General features: G+C 38.0%; 1 protein-coding gene across 5 annotated transcripts in view; it reads right to left on the minus strand.

Annotated features, from left to right (window-relative positions):
• Window positions 1-20,635, minus strand: part of C15H20orf194 (chromosome 15 C20orf194 homolog) — a 149,820-nt gene that overhangs the window by 118,048 nt on the left and 11,137 nt on the right. For all 5 annotated transcript variants that reach the window (XR_004345717.1, XM_032604600.1, XM_032604602.1 and 2 more), the window contains exons 2-3: window positions 5,842-5,921; window positions 1,705-1,824 (exon numbers count right to left, since the gene is read on the minus strand). Coding sequence is in view for 4 of the 5 variants with exons in the window: in XM_032604600.1 (XP_032460491.1) it covers window positions 1,705-1,824; window positions 5,842-5,921 (200 nt within the window). In the remaining variant the exon portion in view is untranslated. The remainder of the gene's footprint in view (window positions 1-1,704; window positions 1,825-5,841; window positions 5,922-20,635) is intronic.

A 20,635-nucleotide genomic window follows, 5' to 3' on the forward strand; every position in this document is an offset into this window, starting at 1 on the left:
AAAGAATTAGGAACCAATAAAAGAAATAATGCAACAGCTACTAAACCTAATGAAGCATGCTCAGGATCTCACAAGACTGATGTCATCACTACAAATAAATTTTAACACAGTCAGGTAAAAGAAGAAAGCATAGAGCAAGTAAACTATTTTAAAAGTTTCTTTTTAAAATAAATCCTTTGTGTTTGCCTCTTTTTCTCTCAGATAATTAGGGATTGTAATGTAGAAGATAAATCTGGTGAACTCAGCTTTCTAGTTACTTGGATTTAAAAAATGAATTTATTAATTTGGAAGAAAACGCTCACTTTATAAGCACTCATTGTGCTAGGTGACAGGATAAAGACAAGATAAGCAAAAAGGAGCACCTCTGAGGATTTAAACTACTTCCTTAATTTCAGTACTGCAATGTCCTTAGCAACCTTGACTGCAGTGAAATGTGTGGTTGATACAAGTATCTGCCTTTTTGTAACTGTCTAAATGAGCTGCCAAGATGAATTCTTTCCAAACCAGTATGTTTTACAGTCTAAGAAAGCATTTTTTAAAATCAAAATCTGAAACTAAATTTGAATTGAAAAAAAATTAACAGAAGGAATAATTTCACCCTGCTTTCTGTACTTCCTGATAAAAAGAAAATCTTTCACCAATCTATAAGGATAGATACTATTAAGGACTTTACTACAGAAGAATTTTCACATACACTAGGCCAGGGTTCTTCACCTTCAGCACTACTGACAGTTTAGACCAGATCATTCTTTGTTGTGGGGAGCTGTCCTGTGTACGCATTGTAGGATGTTTAGCAGCATCTTTGGCCTCTACCCACTCTGCCCAGTTGTGACAATCAAAAATGTCTTCAGATATTGCCAAATGTCCCCTGGGGGATAAAACTGCCCCCAGTTGAGAACCACTGTACTAGATCCACAGCAAGATTATTTCAACATCAGATGTTTGCTTTCACACGTCCCCCAGCTGCTTCACAAGAGCTGTCTCTCATCCATTTTGACTTGTCTATTCCTGTGTCTCCTGATCCACCTGGCAGACAAGTCATAATGCTAAGTATGTGATATCAGAGATAGCTCCTGGGCATCACCCCATAGCAGCATGAACACAGGGTGAGTGTCTCAGAGCCAAGGAAAGGGGAATGTAAGCAGAAAGTCTGCATTGTAGTCACAGGCATCGTCATAAATTACAGCTCACAGAAAACAATTCCCAAAGACAGAGCAGGACAAAGAGCCTTTGTTCCTAAGCTGAAGATCCACATGAAGTCCTCCTTGCAGGAGTAGCCTGCAGGCTTATCCTTGAATCACAGCTGAGAGTGCTTTCATAGGACAATGGCACATAATATGAACCTCCCAGCATGTAGAGGCAATGGAAAATTCAGAGGAAAACTAGTACCTTGCCAAGAAGATATAAAGCCAAATATTGATGTTTACTTTTTTCCTCTAAAACCGATTTATCTAGTAAACATACTCTGAAAACTACTTGTCACTAGTCTCTTATAATCCAGCAGGTAACCTACAGAGCATATTACTTAACATATCAGCAAAGAAGAAATGTTGTTTTTCATTAATAAAAAAAGCAAAAATATACTGGATCTTCAGGCTATTTTAAATTTGATCATATTTTTCCATAAAAAGTCCATGAAATAAGAATCCAAAGTACTATATCACTTACTCCTCTCTCACACAGAGTTCACCAATATATACTTACCATCTAGAACCTCTTCAGAAAACCCTGTTTTCTCAAAATCACTGGTATTCTGATTGTACAAACCAAACAGAAGATAATTTGCCAGCTCTCTGCAGCCTTCATTGTACCTGCTATCGATTCCTGCAAGGCAAAAAAGGCTTTGATCAGCTGTACTGTACTACGGGGAACATATGAGTCCCAACGGTTTGCCCCTGCTCAGCAAAACCCTAGTGGTTAAGTTAAAGGCAGCACCTCAGACCAGTTTTGTGCCAGAAGCCAAACTAAACAACTCTGAAAGAAGCAGGCCTCAGCATCAAGTACTCTTACATGGATTCAAGACCTATATAGTTGAGACAATCAAACAGCACAGAACATAGAAGCTGTTAATTTAATCAAAAGCAATTCTTGAGGATAGAAGGAACCAGAAAATATAGTCCAAGTCCTGCCATAGTTGGTTAAAATTTTTTAATACTTTCAGTTAGAATAGGAATAGGCATCAGAAAAGTATTCTCTTCTAAAAGAGACCTTTACCAAAACACGTGGAATTAAATAAAGGAGGATTAAGGTGGTTTGAAAAGAACTCAAAGAAGTAAAAAGAGGACAAGTGAATGAAACCTCAGACATCCATCATTTCACAAATATTTATCAGGCCCAAGGCCTAGCACTCTGCTGGGTGCTGAAGCATGTAGTAAACATGCCTACAGATGGTCTTCACGAAGCTTACAGTCTAGTAGGGCTGGGTCAGAGACTAATAAAAAGGAAATTAAATACTGCCTTCACAACTGCCTTTCAATGCCACAGGCACATATACTACCTGGTTCCTGGATATCTGTGAAGGCCCAGAGCTATGACTCTGGACAAGAGGAACATGTCAAGGGCAGGAGGCAGCTGGCTACGTGAGGCTAAAAGGAAGGGGCTGGGCAGAAGAAGCTCCAAGAATGGAAATATGGCTGGAGCCTGGGAAACAGGACTGTCAGTTGTTATTCAGACCAGTGAAAAGTAATGGCATTCAGACCAGAGGGGCTTAGAGACCACCTGTGGCAGGGGACTTCAAATATGGGAAGACTTCTTTCTGAGCAAGATCAAAGCAGCACACCCTCTTTTATGCCATCCAACACTTTAGTGAAGAAAGAGATGAAAAAGATTCAAAAGCAGAAATTATCTGGCCTACATAAGGCCTGAAGTAGAAAGGGCTACAGAGTTAAAAATAACCAGTGGACTGCGCAGCATGTCCTCTTCTAAGGATTCCAGCTACATAAACTGCCACAAAAAATGCTAACATTAAAAAGACTGACCATGTAAAATTAAAGGTAAAAGATACTATATGTAACCACTTTAGTTAATAAAGTTGTTTCCCATGGGGGAATTTTGGGCTACAAATCTGATACTGCTAAACATGCATACTGGAATTAAACAAGTAAATGGATGGTAGACGGTAGGTGCCAAGTTTCTCACTGGTGGAGTGGAAGTTTACAGATAAGCAAGAGAAGGAGGCTAGAATGATCCATGTAGTAATGGGTTAGAGCTAGAAACACTAATATGAATTCACGTTTAGCTTAATACAGTAGAGACAGTTATATAACATTTACAGATGTGTATATATACACCACTTAAGGTACACACATATATTTCCTTACTTTGTCAGCTGAGAGGGCCTAAAAGCAATGACATCCCAGTAGCAAAGAGCATACCCAGTGCCCAGATCTTGGTTTCTAATACCATTCTCCAATAAAAGAAATCAGGGCTTCTTAGAGAAATAGCTGATTCTAGGACTGAAGCAGGTAATATACAAAATAAGACTGAAGCATCTTATAATGTCAGAAAGTACAGAAGGACTAAATAAACTAAAACTTTTATGGAGATATATCAAAGGGAGGGATGTAGGAACCAACTGAAAGAGCCCCAAACGGCCAAGGCTGGAACAATCTGAAGTAGTAGTAGGTTATAACCTAAGGTATAAATGAAGTAGTACTGGATTTTAACTCAAAGTATAAAATAAATCTCCATGAAGACATACAAACAAACGATTGAATAAATAAATAAATGGGGGATAAGAGACAAATATCCCATGCAGAAGAATTTCAAATAATTTATGTAGACACTACCCTCCTCAAGGCAATGGAGCATAATCCCTGCTCCTTAAGTGTGGGCTCATAGTGACTTCCTTCCAAAGAGGACAATATGGAAGGAGGGGTGGGGAGAGTACTTTACAATGCAGAACCTGACAAATATTATCTTAGCCAAGTGACCAAAGTCAATATAAACAGTGAAAAGTCTTGTGAGTATGTATCCTTGATATGTGATGAAAATGGCATGTTACTTCATTGGCCTTGCACTCCAAAATCTATAACCCCAGTCTAAGCATGAGAAAAACATAAGAAAAATCCCAAAAGAGGGATTTCACATATGTCAAAACTTATCACATCGTACACTTTAAATATGTGCAGTTTACTATACATGAATTATACCACCATAAAGCTGTTTTAAAAAAAAAGGTTAGCAGAAATTCAGTGAGAACATCTCCTACACCCTAATAACTAAATGAAAAATGCCAAAGTGGAGGGAGCTGAGTCAGAGTTGCTCAGAAGGATACTGTAGAGGCTAGAGGATAGATTAAACCAACCAACCAACCAACCATGAGATGCTATGATAACTAATTACCCAAAAAAGCAGAATTCACTAAACCCCAGAAGCTGTTTAAAAACACACAAGTGCCTCATTGATTTCTTGCTTCACATTCACATACAGCTGTTTGTCCTGAAGGTTTTTTTTGGCTGCACCACACAGCATGTGGGATCCTAGTTCCCTGACTAGGGATCGAACCCACAGCCCCTGCATCAGAAGCACATAGTCTTAACCACTGGACCGCCAGGGAAGTCCCTGTCCTGAAGGTTTATTAAGTTTTTACCTCAATCTTCACACCCAACTTCAAACATCAATTTCTGCAACATTTGTGTTTTCATTGAAAATATATATATAAATATGTATATATATATATATATATATATATAGTCTCATGATATTCTTATAAGTAGACTTTCTTCTCAATCCTTTAGTATTCTATATTCAAGTAGCCCACATGATCAATTTTATGTTGCCTATTTTTACTAGGTTGAGCCTTAACTAACAGAAATAATGGCGTAAGTCCAGTAACAAACAGGTGGCTTTATTCATAAGTAAATTCATGGCAAAGACAGCCCCCACACCCTTGATGGCTGCAGCTGGAAAGAGAATCCAGTGAGTGTTGTTTCAGCATTTGACTGGAAATCTAGGCCCACCATAAACTATGTCTCTTAGCTAAGTGAGTGATGAAGCCAAGATTCAAACCCAAAACCTGCCTGGCTCCAGAATGCACGTTTTTAACCACTCTGCCCACTGCCTATCGTAAGTTTAAATGCAAGTGCTATTAAGTGAAAAAATAAAATTATGCATAGACTATCTGAGGAAGGACAAACAAGAAAGTGGTTCGCTTCTGGGAAGGAAATTGGGTGGTTGACAGACAAACAACCTGACCTAAGCAAGTTTTATGACTCAATACTGTGAATGTAAATGAAAGTGAGATAAAGAAGGAGACTGACTTGACATAGGAAAATCTCCAAGATATACTTATCAAGTGAAAAATTTTCAGTTAGATTAACAACAATATACATAAAATGTTTCCTTTTATGTTAAAAAAATATGGTTGATATTATCTCTGGGGAGTGGGACTGGGTAACTGGGATGATTAGAAAATTTTGTTCATTATTTGTGTAATGTCTTAATTTTTAAATTATATGATGTGTTTTCATAATAAAAACAGTTAAAGAACAAATAAATGCCGAATTCTGCCACTCCACGGCCCTGAGCAAGTCTGTTTGATCTCCCAGAGTCTCAGTTTCCTCCTCTGTAAAAAAGGGACAACACTGCTTCTTGTAAGGTTGCTGTGAGGAGAAATGAGGTAACATGTACAAAGTGCCTGCTCTGTGGTACAGGCTCCCTATCTCACTGATATCTCACCTGACCTCATTAAAACAGCAACAGATCTCAGGGGAACAAAAGCTGGGAGAAGAATACTAACTCACAGCTTATCTCACAGTGATGATACTATTATTAATATCTTCCTGTGAACAGAAGCCAAGTTGTCCCAGCCCTGAGTCCCACCTTGTTAAAAGCACTGACCTAGGATGCAGAGGATTCCATCGGGTTGAGACTTGCTGCTCTGGGTCAGGATGCTCTGAACCTGGCGGAGTCGACTGCAGCTGCAATAAGAACAGAAATCAGCTTCCTGAGTGCCAGCATATGAAGGCATGAGGAAGGGAACGACTGCTAGGGATGGAAACTGGTCCTTATCTGACTTTGGTATCAGAATCACAACAAGAAATTAGGGAGTATTCTTTTTTCTTCTATTTTTTGGAAGAGATTATGCAGAAGTGGTCTGAAGACTAAATCTGAACTGCTGATTACAAACTGATGGTCAGTGGCTCTCTGGCTCAACAAAGGATGGAGCCAAAGGCCCTCTCATGATGAATGCTGGACAGGACTAGAACTGAGCAGCTGACCAGAAGGACTTCCAATGACTTCTCAATTTTGAAGTTTAATCAAAGAAGAGTTTCTACACTTACCTGTCCTAACTGTGGTCATCACTGGTCTGTTAAAAATGAAACAAAAAACAAACAGATAAAAACTAAAAACTGGCCTAAGGACCTAAAGGAAGCTCTGATGTATCATCATAACTACCCCCACAGAGAGTGTCAGTAGATGGTACTTGCTCCCATTTCTGTGCAGATCTCTGATTCCATTGGTTTTAGGCATATGCCCTTCCTCCCAAACAAAGCATAAGGAGAGACACGACCAGATGTTAATATCACTTCTAAGGACCCCATGCTTTCCATATCAATCCTTCCTCCTTCCCAGAAGTCCGAGAGAGAGCTGGTCACTTTCCTGCTTGAGACGGATCTTTCCATAAGGTCTGTCCACATCACCTTCAGGTCCAAGATCTGTCTCCAGTATTCATTCCCTAACACTCCTATATTAATTTTTTCCCCTACAGTCAACATATTCCCAGCCCTACCACATCATTATTATCTAAGATCCTCCATAAGCCAACTACAGTAACTGTTCCATCCATAACAATCAGATTTCATCCTCACCCCTCTGTTCCGGTACACTGCCCTACACTCACCCAAGCAATAGTGTATCCAGCCAAACAACACCACTTCCCTTCCTTGGATTCTCTTTCCCTGCCTGGATTCTTTCTGATGTTCCCATACCCCAAGTTCATGACTTAGTGGTCATTATCACTGTCTTCCCTCAAGATGTTCACAATCTTCCACCTAATACAGAAACCAAAGATAGCACCAAAAAATAGACACCTACAGATCAATATCTACCATGAATATAGATATAAAAATCATCAATAAAATATTAGCAAATAGAATTCAAAAACATACAAAAAGAATTGTACACCATGACCAAGATGGATGCAAGGCTGTTTCACTACTGGTAAATCAATCAATATAATCCATCATCTAACAGGCTAAAGAAGAAAAAAAAAAATCACACAACCATATAATTGATGCAGAAAAATCATCTAACAGAATTCAACACCCATTCATAATAAAAACACTTAGAAAACTAGAAATAGAGTTTCCTCAACTTGATAAAGAACATCTACAAAAAAACCTCCAAAGCAATGTTTGGAATATACTTAATGGTGAAAGAACTAAATGAGGAACAAGAAAAATATGTCTGCTCTCATTATTCCGATTCAACATAATACTGGAAGTTCTAGCCAATGTGATAAGGCAAAAAAAAAAAGGAAATAAAAGGCATAAAGATAGAAAAGGAAGACATAAAACTATTGCTATTTGCAGATGACATAATGACCTATGCAGGGAATCTCACAGAATCTACAAAAAACAAAATCTGAGAACTAATAAGTGAATTCAACAAAGTCACAAGATCAACATATAAAAACCAACTGTATAAATGAACACACAGAAACCAAAATTAAAAATACAGTATCATTTAAATATAAATCTAACAAAACATGCACAGGACTTACAAGCTAAAAACTACAAAACACTGATAAAGGAAACCAAAAAAGATATAAGTAAGTGGAGAGACATATTGTATTTACGGACTGGAAGACTCAACATAATATAGATGTCAATTCTCCTTAAATTAATGTACAAGTTTAACACAATTCCTATCATAATCGCAGCAAGATTTTTTGTAGATACAGAAAAGATTACTCTAAAACTTACATGGAATGGCAAAGGAACATTCTAAAATAGCTAAAACTTTTCTGAAAATGAATAAAGTGGGAGGAATCACTCTACCTCATGTCAAGACTTATTAGAGAGGCAAGTTCAAGATGGTGGAGTAAAAGGACGTGCACTCACTCCATCTTGCGAGAGCACTGGAATCACAACTAACTGCTGAACAGTCATCGACAGGAAGACACTTGAACTCACCAAAAAAGATACCCCCAAACCAAAGACAAAGGAGAAGCCATAATGAGACAGTAGGAGGTGCACAATCACAATAAAATCAAATCCCATAACCGTTGGGTGGGTGACTCACAAGCTGGAGAACAATTATACCACAGAAGTCCACTCACTTGAATGAAGTTTCTGAGCACCACGTCAGGCTTCCCAACCTGGGGGTCTGGCAAAGGAAGGAGGAATTCCCAGAGATTCAGATTTTGACAGCTAACGGGATTTGTCTGCAGGATATTGACAGGACTGGGGGAAACAGAGACTCCACTCTTGAAGGGCACATACAAAGTAGTGTGTGTGTCAGGGCTCAGGGGGAAGGAGCAGTGACCCCATAGGAGGCTGAACCAGACCCACCTGCTATTCTTGGAGGGTCTCCTGAAGAGGTGGGGGATGGCTGTGGCTCACTGGTGGGACAAGGACACTGGCAGCAGAAGTTCTGGGAAGTACTCCTTGGCCTGAGCCCCCCCCACAACCGGAATCTAACATTAGCCCCACCAAAGAGCCTGTAGTCTCCAGTGCTCGGTTGCCTCAGGCCAAACAACCAACAGGGAGGGAACCCAGCCCCACCCATCAGCAGACAAACAGATGGAAGTTTTACTGAGCTCTGCCCACCAGAGCAACACCCAGCTCTACCCACCACCAGTCCCTCCCATCAGGAAGCTTGCACAAGCCTCTTAGATAGCCTCATCTACCAGAAGGCAGACAACAGAAGCAAGAAAAACTACAATCCTGCAGCCTGTGGAACAAAAACCACATTCACAGAAAGACAGACAAAACGAAAAGGCAGAGGGCTAGGTACCAGATGAAGGAACAAGATAAAACCCCAGGAACACAACTAAATGAAGTGGAGACAGGCAACCTTCCAGAAAAAGGATTCAGAATAATAACAGTGAAGATGATCCAGGACCTTGAAAAAGAATGGAGGCAAAGACTGAGAAGATGCAATAAATGTTTAACAAAGACCTAGAAGAACGAAAGAAAAAAACACCTAGAAGAATTAAAGAACAAACAAACAGAGGTGAACAATACAATAACTGAAATGAAAAATACACTAGAAGGAATCAATAGCAAAATTACTGAGGGAGAAGAACGGATGAGCAACCTGGAAGACAGAATGGTGGAATTCACTGCTGCAGAACAGAATAAAGAAAAAAGAATGAAAAGAAATGAAGACAGCCTGAGACCTCTGGGACAACATTAAATGCACCAACATACACAATATAGGGGTCCCAGAAGGAAAACAGAAAGGACCCAAGAAAATATCTGAAGAGATTATAGTCGAAAACTTCCCTAACACGGGAAAGGAAATAGCCACCCAAGTCCAGGAAGCACAGAGAGTCCCAGGCAGGCTAAACCCAAGGAGAAACACACCGAGACACATAGTAACCAAATTGGCAAAAATTAAAGACAAAGAAAAATCATTAAAAGCAACAAGGGAAAAACAACAAATAACATACAAGGGAACTCCCATAAGGTTAACAGTTGATTTCTCAGCAGAAATTCTACAAGCCAGAAGGCAGTGGCACGATGTATTTAAAGTGATGAAAGGGAAGAACCTACAACCAAGATTTCTCTACCCAGAAAGGATCTCATTCAGCTTTGATGGAGAAATCAAAAGATTTACAGACAAGAAAAGCTAAGAGAATTCAGCACCACCAAACCAGCTCTACAACAAATGCTAAAGGAACTTCTCTAAGTGGGAAACACAAGAGAAGAAAAGGACCTACAAAAACAAACCCAAGGGCTTCCCTAGTGGCGCAGTGGTTGAGAGTCCGCCTGCCAATGCAGGGGACACGGGTTCGTGCCCTGGTCTGGGAAGATCCCACATGCCGCAGAGCGGCTGGGCCCGTGGGCCATGGCTGCTGAGCCTGCGCGTCCGGAGCCTGTGCTCCGCGACGGGAGAGGCCACAGCAGTGAGAGGCCCGCGTACCACAAAAAAAACAAAACAAACGAAAAAAAACAATGAAGAAAATGGTAACAGGAACATACATACTGATAATTACCTTAAAGGTGAATGGATTAAATGCTCCAGCCAAAAGACACAAGCTCGCTGAATGGATATAAAAACAAGACCCATATATATGCTGTCTAAAAGTAACCCACTTCAGACCTAAGGACACATACAGACTGAAAGTGAGGGGATGGAAAAAGAAAGAAAAAAATCAAAAGAAAGCTGGAGTAGCAATACTCATATGAGATAAAATAGACTTTAAAATAAAGAATGTTACAAAAGACAAAGAAGCACACTACATACTGATCAAGGGATCAATCCAAGAAGAATATATAACAATTATAAATATATATGCCCTCAACATAGGAGCACCTCAATACGTATGGCAAATGCTACTAACAGCTGTAAGAGAGGAAATCGACAGTAACACAATAATAGTGGGGGACTTTAACACCTCACTTACACCAATGGACAGATCATACAAAATGAAAATAAATAAGGAAACAGAAGCTTTAAATGACACAATAGACCAGATAGATTTAATTGATATTTATAGGACATTCCATCCAAAACCAGCAGATTACACTTTCTTCTCAAGTGCGCACGGAACATTCTCCAAGATAGATTACATCTTGGGTCACAAATCAAGCCTCACTAAATTTAAGAAAATTGCAATCATATCAAGCATCTTTTCTGACCACAACACTATGAGATTAGAAATGAATTACAGGGAGAAAAACGTAAAAAATGCAAACACACAGAGGCTAAACAATAAGTTACTAAATAACCAAGAGATCACTGAAGAAATCAAACAGGAAATCAAAAAATACCTAGAGACAAATGACAATGAAAACACGACGATCCAAAACCTATGGGATGCAGCAAAAGCAGTTCTAAGAGTGAAGTTTATAGCTATACAAGCCTACCTCAAGAAACAAGAAAAATCTCAAATAAACAATCTAACCTTACACCTAAAGGAACTAGAGAAAGAAGAACAAACAAAACCCAAAGTTAGCAGAAGGAAAGAAATCATAAAGATCAGAGCAGAAATAAATGAAATAGAAAGAAAGAAAACAATAGCAAAGATCAATAAAACTAAAAGCTGGTTCTTTGAGAAGATAAACAAAATTGATAAACCTTTAAGCAGACTCATCAAGAAAAAAAGGGAGAGGACTCAAATCAGTAAAATTAGAAATGAAAAAGGAGAAATTACAATGGACACCACAGAAATACAAAGCATCATAAGAGACTACTACAAGAAACTCTATGCCAATAAAATGGAAAACCTGGAAGAAATGGACAAATTCTCAGAAAGGTATAACCTTCCAAGACTAAGCCAGGAAGACATAGAAAATAAGAACAGAAAAATCACAAGTAATGAAGTTGAAACTGTGATTAAAATTCTTCCAACAAACAAAAGTCCAGGACCAGATGGCTTCACAGGTGAATTCTATCAAACATTTAGAGAAGAGCTTCTCAAACTCTTTCAAAAAACTGCAAAGGAAGGAACACTCCCAAACTCATTCTATGAGGCCAGCATCACCCTGATACCAAAACCAGACAGATAGTACAAAAAAAGAAAATTACAGACCAAGACTATTGATGAATATAGATGCAAAAATCCTCAAAAAAATAATAACAAGCAGAATCCAACAACACATTAAAAGGATCATACACCATGATCAAGTGGGATTTATCGCAGGGATGCAAGGATTCTTCAATATACACAGATCAATGTGATACACCATATTAACAAATTGAAGAAGAAAAACCATATGATCATCTCAATAGATGCAGAAAAAGCTTTTGACAAAACTCAACACCCATTCATGATAATACCTCTCCAGAAAGTGGGAATAGAGAGAACCTACCTCAACATAATAAAGGCCACATACGACAAACCCACAGCAAACATCATTCTCAGTGGTGAAAAACTGAAAGCATTTCATCTAAGATCAGGAACAAGACAAGGATGTCCACTCTCGCCACTATTATTCAACATAGTTTCAGAAGTCCTAGCCACAGCAATCAGAGAAGAAAAAGAAACAAAAGGTATACAAATTGGAAAAGAAGAAGTAAAACTGTCACTGTTTGCAGGTGACATGAAACTATATATAGAAAATCCTAAAGATGCCACCCCGAATAACCAAAGCAATCTTGAGGGAAAAAAAAGGAGCTGGAGGAATCAGACTCCCTGACTTCAAACTATACTACAAAGCTACAGGAGTCAAGACAATATGGTACTGGCACAAAAACAGAAATATAGATCAATGGAACAGAACAGAAAGCCCAGAGATAAACCCACGCAAGTAATCTACGACAAAGGAGGGCAAGGATATACAATGGAGAAAAGACAGTCTCTTCTAAAAGTGATGCTGGGAAAACTGGACAGCCACATGTAAAAGAATGAAATTAGAACACTCCCTAACACCATACACAAAAATAATCTCAAAATGGATTAAAGACCTCAATATAAGACCGAACACTATAGAACTCTTAGAGAAAAACATAGGAAGAACACTCTTTGACATAAATCACAGCAAGATCTTTTTTGACCCAGCTCCTAGAATAATGGAAATAAAAACAAAAATAAACAAATGGGACCTAATGAAATTTAGAAGCTTTTGCACAGCAAAGAAAAGTATAAACAAGACAAAAAGACAACCCTCAGAATGGGAGAAAATATTTGCAAATGAATCAACGAACAAAGGATTAATCTCCAAAATATATATAAGCTCATGCAGCTCAATAATAAAAAAACAAATAACCTAATCAAAAAATGGGCAGAAGACCTAAATAGACATTTCTCCAAAGAAGACATACAGATGGCCAAGAGGCACATGAAAAGCTGCTCAACATCACTATTAGAGAAATGCAAATCAAAACTACAAAGAGGGGACTTCCCTGGCGGTCCAGTGGTTAAGACTTCGCCTTCCAATGCAGGGGATGTGGGTTCAATCCCTGGCCGGGAAACTAAGATCCTACATGCCTCACAGGCAAAAAACCAAAAACATAAAAACTGAAGCAATATTGTAACAAATTCAACAAAGACTAAAAACGGTCCACATCAAAAAAACAAAAACAAAATCTTAAAAAAAAAAAAAAAACGACAATGAGGTATCACCTCACACCGGTTAGAATGGGCATCATCAGAAAATCTACAAACAACAAAGGCTGGAGAGGGTGTGGAGAAAAGGGAACTCCCTTGCACTGTTGGTGGGAATGTAAATTGATACAGCCACTATGGAGAACAGTATGGACATTCCTTAAAAAACTAAAAATAGAATTACCATAAGACCCAGCAATCCCACTACTGGGCATATACCCAGAGAAAACCATAATTCAAAAAGACACATGCACCTCAATGTTCACTGCAGCACTATTTACAAAGCCAGGTCATGGAAGCAACCTAAATGCCCATAGACAGATAAATGGATAAAGAAAATGTGGTACATATATGCAATGGAATATTACTCAGCCATAAAATGAATGAAACTGTGTCATTTGCAGAGACTTGGATGGACTTATAGACTGTCATACAGAGTGAAGCAAGTCAGAAAGAGAAAAACAAATATTTTATATTAACGCATATATGTGGAATCTAGAAAAATGGTATAGATGAACCAGTTTGCAAGGCAGAAATAGAGACAGAGAGGTAGAGGACGAAAGTATGGACACCAAGGGGGGAAAGCAGGGTGGTGGGGGTGGTGGGATGAATTGGGATGATTGGGATTGACATATATACACTAACACGTATAAAACAGGTAACTAATAAGAACCTGCTATATAAAAAAATAAAATTAAATTAAAAAAATTTAAAAAACTTATTATATAGCTTAAGTAATCAAGACTGTGGTTCTGGCTGAGAGACAGACACATAGATCAATGGAACGGAACAAAATAGCCAGAAATAGGCCCACAAAAATATAGCCAATTAATATTTGACAAAGGGTGGAAAGTGATTCAATAGAGGAAAAATAGTCTCTTCAATAAATGGTGCTGAAACAACTGCATATCCATAGACAAAAACATGAACCTCAACCTAAACTTTATAACTTTCACAAAAATTAAGATAGATCATAGATTTAAAAGTTTTAATGTAAAACTATAAAATCTTTAGAAGAAAAAAGAATAAATATTCAGGGCTTAGGATTTAATGAAGTTCTTAGGCTTGATACCGAAAGTATGATCCATTAAAAATTTGATAAATTAGACTTCATCAAAATTTTAAACTGTGCTTTGTGAAAGAACCTGTTGGGAGAATGAAAAGACAAGCTACAGACTGGTAGAACGTATTTGCAAATCACTTACCTAACCAAGCAGAATACAGAAGAAACTCTCCAAACTCAACAGTAAAAAAACAATCCAATTAGAAAACAGGCCAAAGGCATGAAAAAACATTTTCTCAAAGAGGATACAGAGGTGGCACATGAAAACATGTTCAACATCATTATCCATTAGGGAAATCCAAGTTAAAACCACAATGAGGTATTACTACACATCTATTAGAAAAGCTAAAATATCCATAACAGATGGTGACGATACCAAAATGCTGGTGACGATTCAGAGAAACTGAATCATTCACAGACTTCTGAAGTAAATTAAAGAAGACACCAATAATGGAAATACATTCATGTTCATGCATTGGAAGACTTAATACTGTTAAGCTATCAATACTACACAAAACAATCTACAGATTCAATATAATCTCCATCACAATTCCAGGAACTTATATATATAGTTTTATATATATATATATAAATTTTTATTGGGTCATAATTGATTTTCAATGTTGTGTTAGTTTCAGGTGTACAGCAAAGTGAATCTGTTATACAAATACACATATCCACTCTTTTTATTAGATTCTTTTCCCTTATAGGCCATTACACAGTATTGAGTAGGGTTCCCTGTGCTATACAGTAGGTCCTTATTAGTTATCTATTTTATATATAGTAGTGTATATGTGTCAATCCCAATTTTCCAATTTATCCCTCCCCTCCACTCCAGAAACTTTTTTTGAAGAAACAGAAAAATCCATCCTAAAATTCACAGTAATTTCAAGGAACCCAGAATAGACAAAACAATATTGAAAAAGAAGGATAAAGCTGGAGGAAACACTTCCTGATTTCAAAATTTATTACAAAGCTAACCATAACAGTTTGGTACTGGCATAAAGATAGACATATAGAACAGGGGTCCCCAATCCCCGGGCTGTGGACCGGTAAGGGTCCGCGGCCTGTTAGGAACCCAACCACACAGCAGGAGGTGAGCGGCGGGCGAGCTAGCAAAGCATCATCTGCAGCTCCCCATCACTCACATTAATTACCCCCTGAACCATCCCCCCCACACCTGGTCCGTGGAAAAACTGTCTTCCACGAAACCTGTCCGTGGTGCCAAAAAGGCTGGGGACCACTGATTATAGAACAATGAAATAGAATAGAGAGCCCAGTAATAAACTCTTTTTGTGACTGGCTTATTTCACTTCCTATAATGTGCTCATGGTCAAATGATTTTTGACAAGGGTACCAGGATTGAGAAAGGAGTGTTTTTTTCAACAAATGGTTTTGGGAAAACTGTATAGTCACATGCAAATTAAAAAAAAAAAAAAAAAAGGATTCAAACTCTGACTTTACACCATATACAAGATTTAACTCAGAATAAAGACCTAAATGTAAACCTAAAACTATAAAATTTTTAGAAGAAAACATATGGGAAAAGCTTCATGACATTAGAGTTGGCAATGATTTTCTGTCATTTTCCAATGACACCAAAAGCACAGATGACAAATGGAAAGATACATAAATTAGACTTTTATCAAAATTAAAAACTTATGTTCATTAAAGGACACAATTAACAGAGTGAAAAGACAACCCACAGAATGAGAGAAAATATATGCAAATCATGTATCTATTAAGAGGCTAATATCCAGAATACATAAAGAACCTCTATAACTCAACAACAACAAACAATTCAAAATGGGCAGAGAACATGAATAGACATTTCTCCAGAGAAGATACATAAATGGCCAATAAGCACATGAAAAGATAAAAGATGCTCAATATCACTAATCATCAGGGAAATGCAAAGCAAAACCACAACGAGGTATTACTGTCATGCAAATTAACATGGCTACTATCAAAAAAGCAGAAAATATAAAGTTTAGCAAGGATGAGGAGAAATCAGAACCTTTGTGCACCGTTGGTGAGAATGTAAAATATTGCAGTTGCTGTGGAAAACAGCACAGTGATCCTCAGAAAATTAAACACAGAATTACCATATGATCCAGCAATTCCACTTCTGGGTATACACCCCAAAGAAATGAAAGCAAGACTCAAAGAGATATCTGTACACCCAAGTTCATAGCAGCATTATTTGCAATAGTCAAAAGGTAGAAGCAACCCATATGTCTATGGACACAGATAAACTGTGGTATATACATAATACAATGGAATATCATTCAATCTTAAAAAAGGACAGAAATTCTGACATATGCTAAAACATGGATGAACTTTAAGGACATTATAATAAGTGAAATAAGCCAGTCACAAAAGGACAAATATCATATGATTCCATTTTTATGAGGTACCTACAACAGCCAAATTCACAAAGACAGAAAGTAGAAAGATGGTTGCCACGGGCCAGAGGGAACGAGTGGGGAGTTACTGTTTAAGAGGTACCAGAGTTTCAGTTTTGCAAGATGAAGAATTCTGTGGATTGATACTGGTGAATGTAGCATAACAATGTGAATGTACTTAATACCACTAAATTGTACACTTAAAACAGTTAAGATGGTAAATTTCATGTATATTTTACCATAATTAAAAAAATTTTAAATTAAATTTTAAGTTAAAAGCCAATGTGATGTAAAACAGAAAGAAGAGAGGGAGAACTCTTCTTATGTGAAAGAGATTAAAGAATAATAAGACGCAATTTATGAACCTTAGTTCGATTTAAACAAACAAACAAAAACCCAGGGAAACATCTATGAGACATCTGAGGAAATCTGAATATGCCTTGTATAACAGGTAATAATTATATATTATTATAATATTATTATCTATTATCCAGGGCATATTCAAATTGACTATTAATTTTCTTAGCTGAGATAATATTATGGTGGTTACAAAGTAGAATGTCCTTTTTCTTAGCAGATGCATGAGGCAGTACTCAGGAGCAAAGTGTCATTATATCTGCAAATTGAAAAACGTTTAACAGAAAAGAAGAATGAAAAGAAAAGAAAAAGTAAAGAATGCACATAAGGTAAAAAGTTAAAATTGGTGAATCTAAGCGATGGGCATAGAGTATTCACTGTACTATGTTTTCATCTTTTCTGTATTGTTCAAACATTTTCATAATAAAAATTTGGAGCTGGAGGTAAGGAGATGTGGAGTAACTCAGGGTTTGGAAGTAGCAGAATTTAAGCTGCAAGATGACTAAGATTAAAGTAAGAAAACTTCTTTCCCTGGGAAATGGTTGCCTGTCCCTCCCCACTTTCTCATGTTTAATATAAGATTCATTTTTCAATCATTCTCTACATGACAAATATTTCATTAAGTTGGTCCTTTGGTCCATTGCGCAACCCTAGCTGACCATCAAGGTTACCAAGAGCTCTTGGGCTTTCAAACTTAGAATCAGCCAGTGACAAAAAGCATTAACAGGTCATGTGACCAGGAAACAAACAGCTCCCCAACTACTGCGGTGGGAAGCCAAGACAATACTGAAGACAGGAGCAAAAAGAGGATTTTTTCCCTGCAAGTGTTTTGGGAAATAAATAAAGGGAAAAGTAAAACAAAGTGAAAGCATATAAAATGTAGAAAGACCTTCCTCTTCCCAGAGTAAAACATTATCATAGTATTTTCTTGTCTAATGGGTAGAACTAAATTTAGTTTTTTTCCTTTGAATATTTTCTTGCTTCCCAAATTTAGTTTTTAACCAGAACATAGCCTATTATTTGTCACTGAACCATTAAACTTTTCACTTACTGAAGTATTTACCTATTAAAAAACACCTGGTAGGGCTTCCCTGGTGGCGCAGTGGTTGAGAGTCTGCCTGCTGAGGCAGGGACGTGGGTTCGTGCCCCGGTCTGGGAAGATCCCACATGCCACAGAGCGGCTAGGCCCTGAGCCATGGCCACTGAGCCTGTGCGTCCGGAGCCTGTGCTCCGCAACGGGAGAGGCCACAACAGTGAGAGGCCCATGTACCGAAAAAAAAACAAAAACCAAAAAAACACCTGGTAAGTATAAAGAAAACCACAATCACTCATATTTACAGCACCTAGAATTAACCTATGTTAGTGCCTTTTTGAATTATGTAAAATATTAATTTATCATCCTTTTTTATTTAAAAAAATGGAATATGACATATAAAACTAAAGTCTTCACTGTTCCCCACCACTGGAGGTCACCACTATGAGTTTGTTGTGTAACCACCCACTCTTTTTTTCCTTTTTTTCAATAGAAACTTTCAAACACACACCAAGCCCAGCAATAGCACTGCCCTGTAGCTTCCAGGTCTACCTGAGCACAGGTGGCACGTCCTGGGTAGATGGCCTGTGGTCACCCACGACTTTACAAAGTTCCTCCTTTAGAATACCTGTAGATTCAACATATACCCAGTAATACTGTTTATATCAAACATGCTGCTTGTATACTATACTGTATTTCTCACTTTCCTTGGATTCAGGCTCAAAATCTAGACATTATAGATGACAAGACAAAAACAAGACCCAAAGAGAAGCAGTTTGCCCAAGATCACAAGGCTGAGTAAAGATTAACAGCCCCGGGCTTCCCTGGTGGTGCAGTGGTTGAGAGTCTGCCTGCCGATGCAGGGGAAACGGGTTCGTGCCCCGGTCTGGGAAGATCCCACATGCCGCGGAGCGGCTGGGCCCGTGAGCCATGGCCGCTGAGCCTGTGTGTCCGGAGCCTGTGCTCTGCAGCGGGAGAGGCTACAACAGTGAGAGGCCTGCATACAAAAAAAAAAAAAAAAAAAAAAAAAAAAGAAAGGAAAAAAAAAGATTAACAGCCCCAGGACCTGAATGACCAGGCACCCTGACTCTGAACTTCTCCTGATATATCTCACTGATTTCCTGACAATAAAGTTAGCCTCAGATACAATATTTCTGAATTCTAAACAATCATCTCTGTTTTCCCCATCTTCCATTTTATATATAATAGTTAATTCACTGCTCACTGCTTTTGTAACAATTACTGTATACACAGCCAGATATATTTTCTTGTTTGTTTGTGTTTCATTATCCTGGTTCCCTGGAAATGAAGGAGAAAATTTGATTTCTGCCTGTTTTTCCTCCATAATTTATGCTTTTTGATTTTCAAATTAAACAATTAAAACATGAATAATCCTCCTTATATTCTATATGCTTTGTGCTTTGAATGTTTTACAAAGTGAATCCTCATACCAATCTGAATCACTTTATCTTATAAAACTGCTGTGAACAATGTGATGTGAATCTCTCAGTAATACATAGTTTGGGTGAGTTTTTTGGGGAGAGAGTTGTTTTACATAAAATCATAACAACGATATATGTAACTGCTCTGCAACGTGTTTTCACTTAACATTGTACCTTAAGATCTTTCCAAGCTAGTAAATAGAACACAACCTCATTTTTAAAACTGTTGTACTATGTTCTTTTGTTTTTATTTAACCAGACACTATAATTGAACATTCAGGATTTTTATTATTTTTGCAAATAGCAAACAATGCTTCATTGAACAACCTTATATAGCCATCTTTGGCACAAGTACTAAAGTTTCTGCAAGGTAGAGAATAGCATTGCCAGGTTAAGAGGTATCTGCATTTAAAACTTTGATAGATCTTGCCAAATTGTCTTCTTAAAACGTTCACCTACAATATACCAGAGTACCTGTTTCGCCATAACTTCTAAACCATGTGTGGTTAGAATTTTCACTGTTATACAGTTGTCCCTTGTTATCATGGAGGATTGGTTCCAGGACCCCCTCAGATACCAAAATCTGCAGATGCTCAAGTCCCTTATATAAAATGGCATAGTATTTGCATATAACCTATGCACACCCTCCGGTACACTTTAAATCATCTCTAGGGACCTCCCTGGCAGTCCAGTGGTTAAGACTCTGACTTCCAATGCAGGGGGCATGGGTTCGATCCCTGGTCAGGGAACTAAGATCCTACATGCCACACAGTGCAGCCAAAAATTAAAAAAAAAATCATCTCTAGATTACTTATACCTGATATAAGTGCTAAGTGAACAGTTGTAAATACAGTGTAAATGCTATATAAATAGTTGCTTGTGTGCAGCAAATTCAAGTTTTGCTTTTTGGAACTTTCTCAAATTAAAAATATATTTTTTTCCCCCATTTATTTATTTATTTATTTATGGCTGCACTGGGTCTCTGTTGCTGTGCCTGGGCTTTCTCTAGTTGCGGCGAATGGGGGCTACTCTTCGTTGTGGTGCGAGGGCTTCTCATTGCGGTGGCCTCTCCCGTTGTGGAGCATGGGCTCTAGGTGTGCGGGCTTCAGTAGTTGT

The sequence above is a fragment of the Phocoena sinus genome, chromosome 15, assembly GCF_008692025.1.
Source record: "Phocoena sinus isolate mPhoSin1 chromosome 15, mPhoSin1.pri, whole genome shotgun sequence".
NCBI lineage: Eukaryota > Metazoa > Chordata > Mammalia > Artiodactyla > Phocoenidae > Phocoena > Phocoena sinus.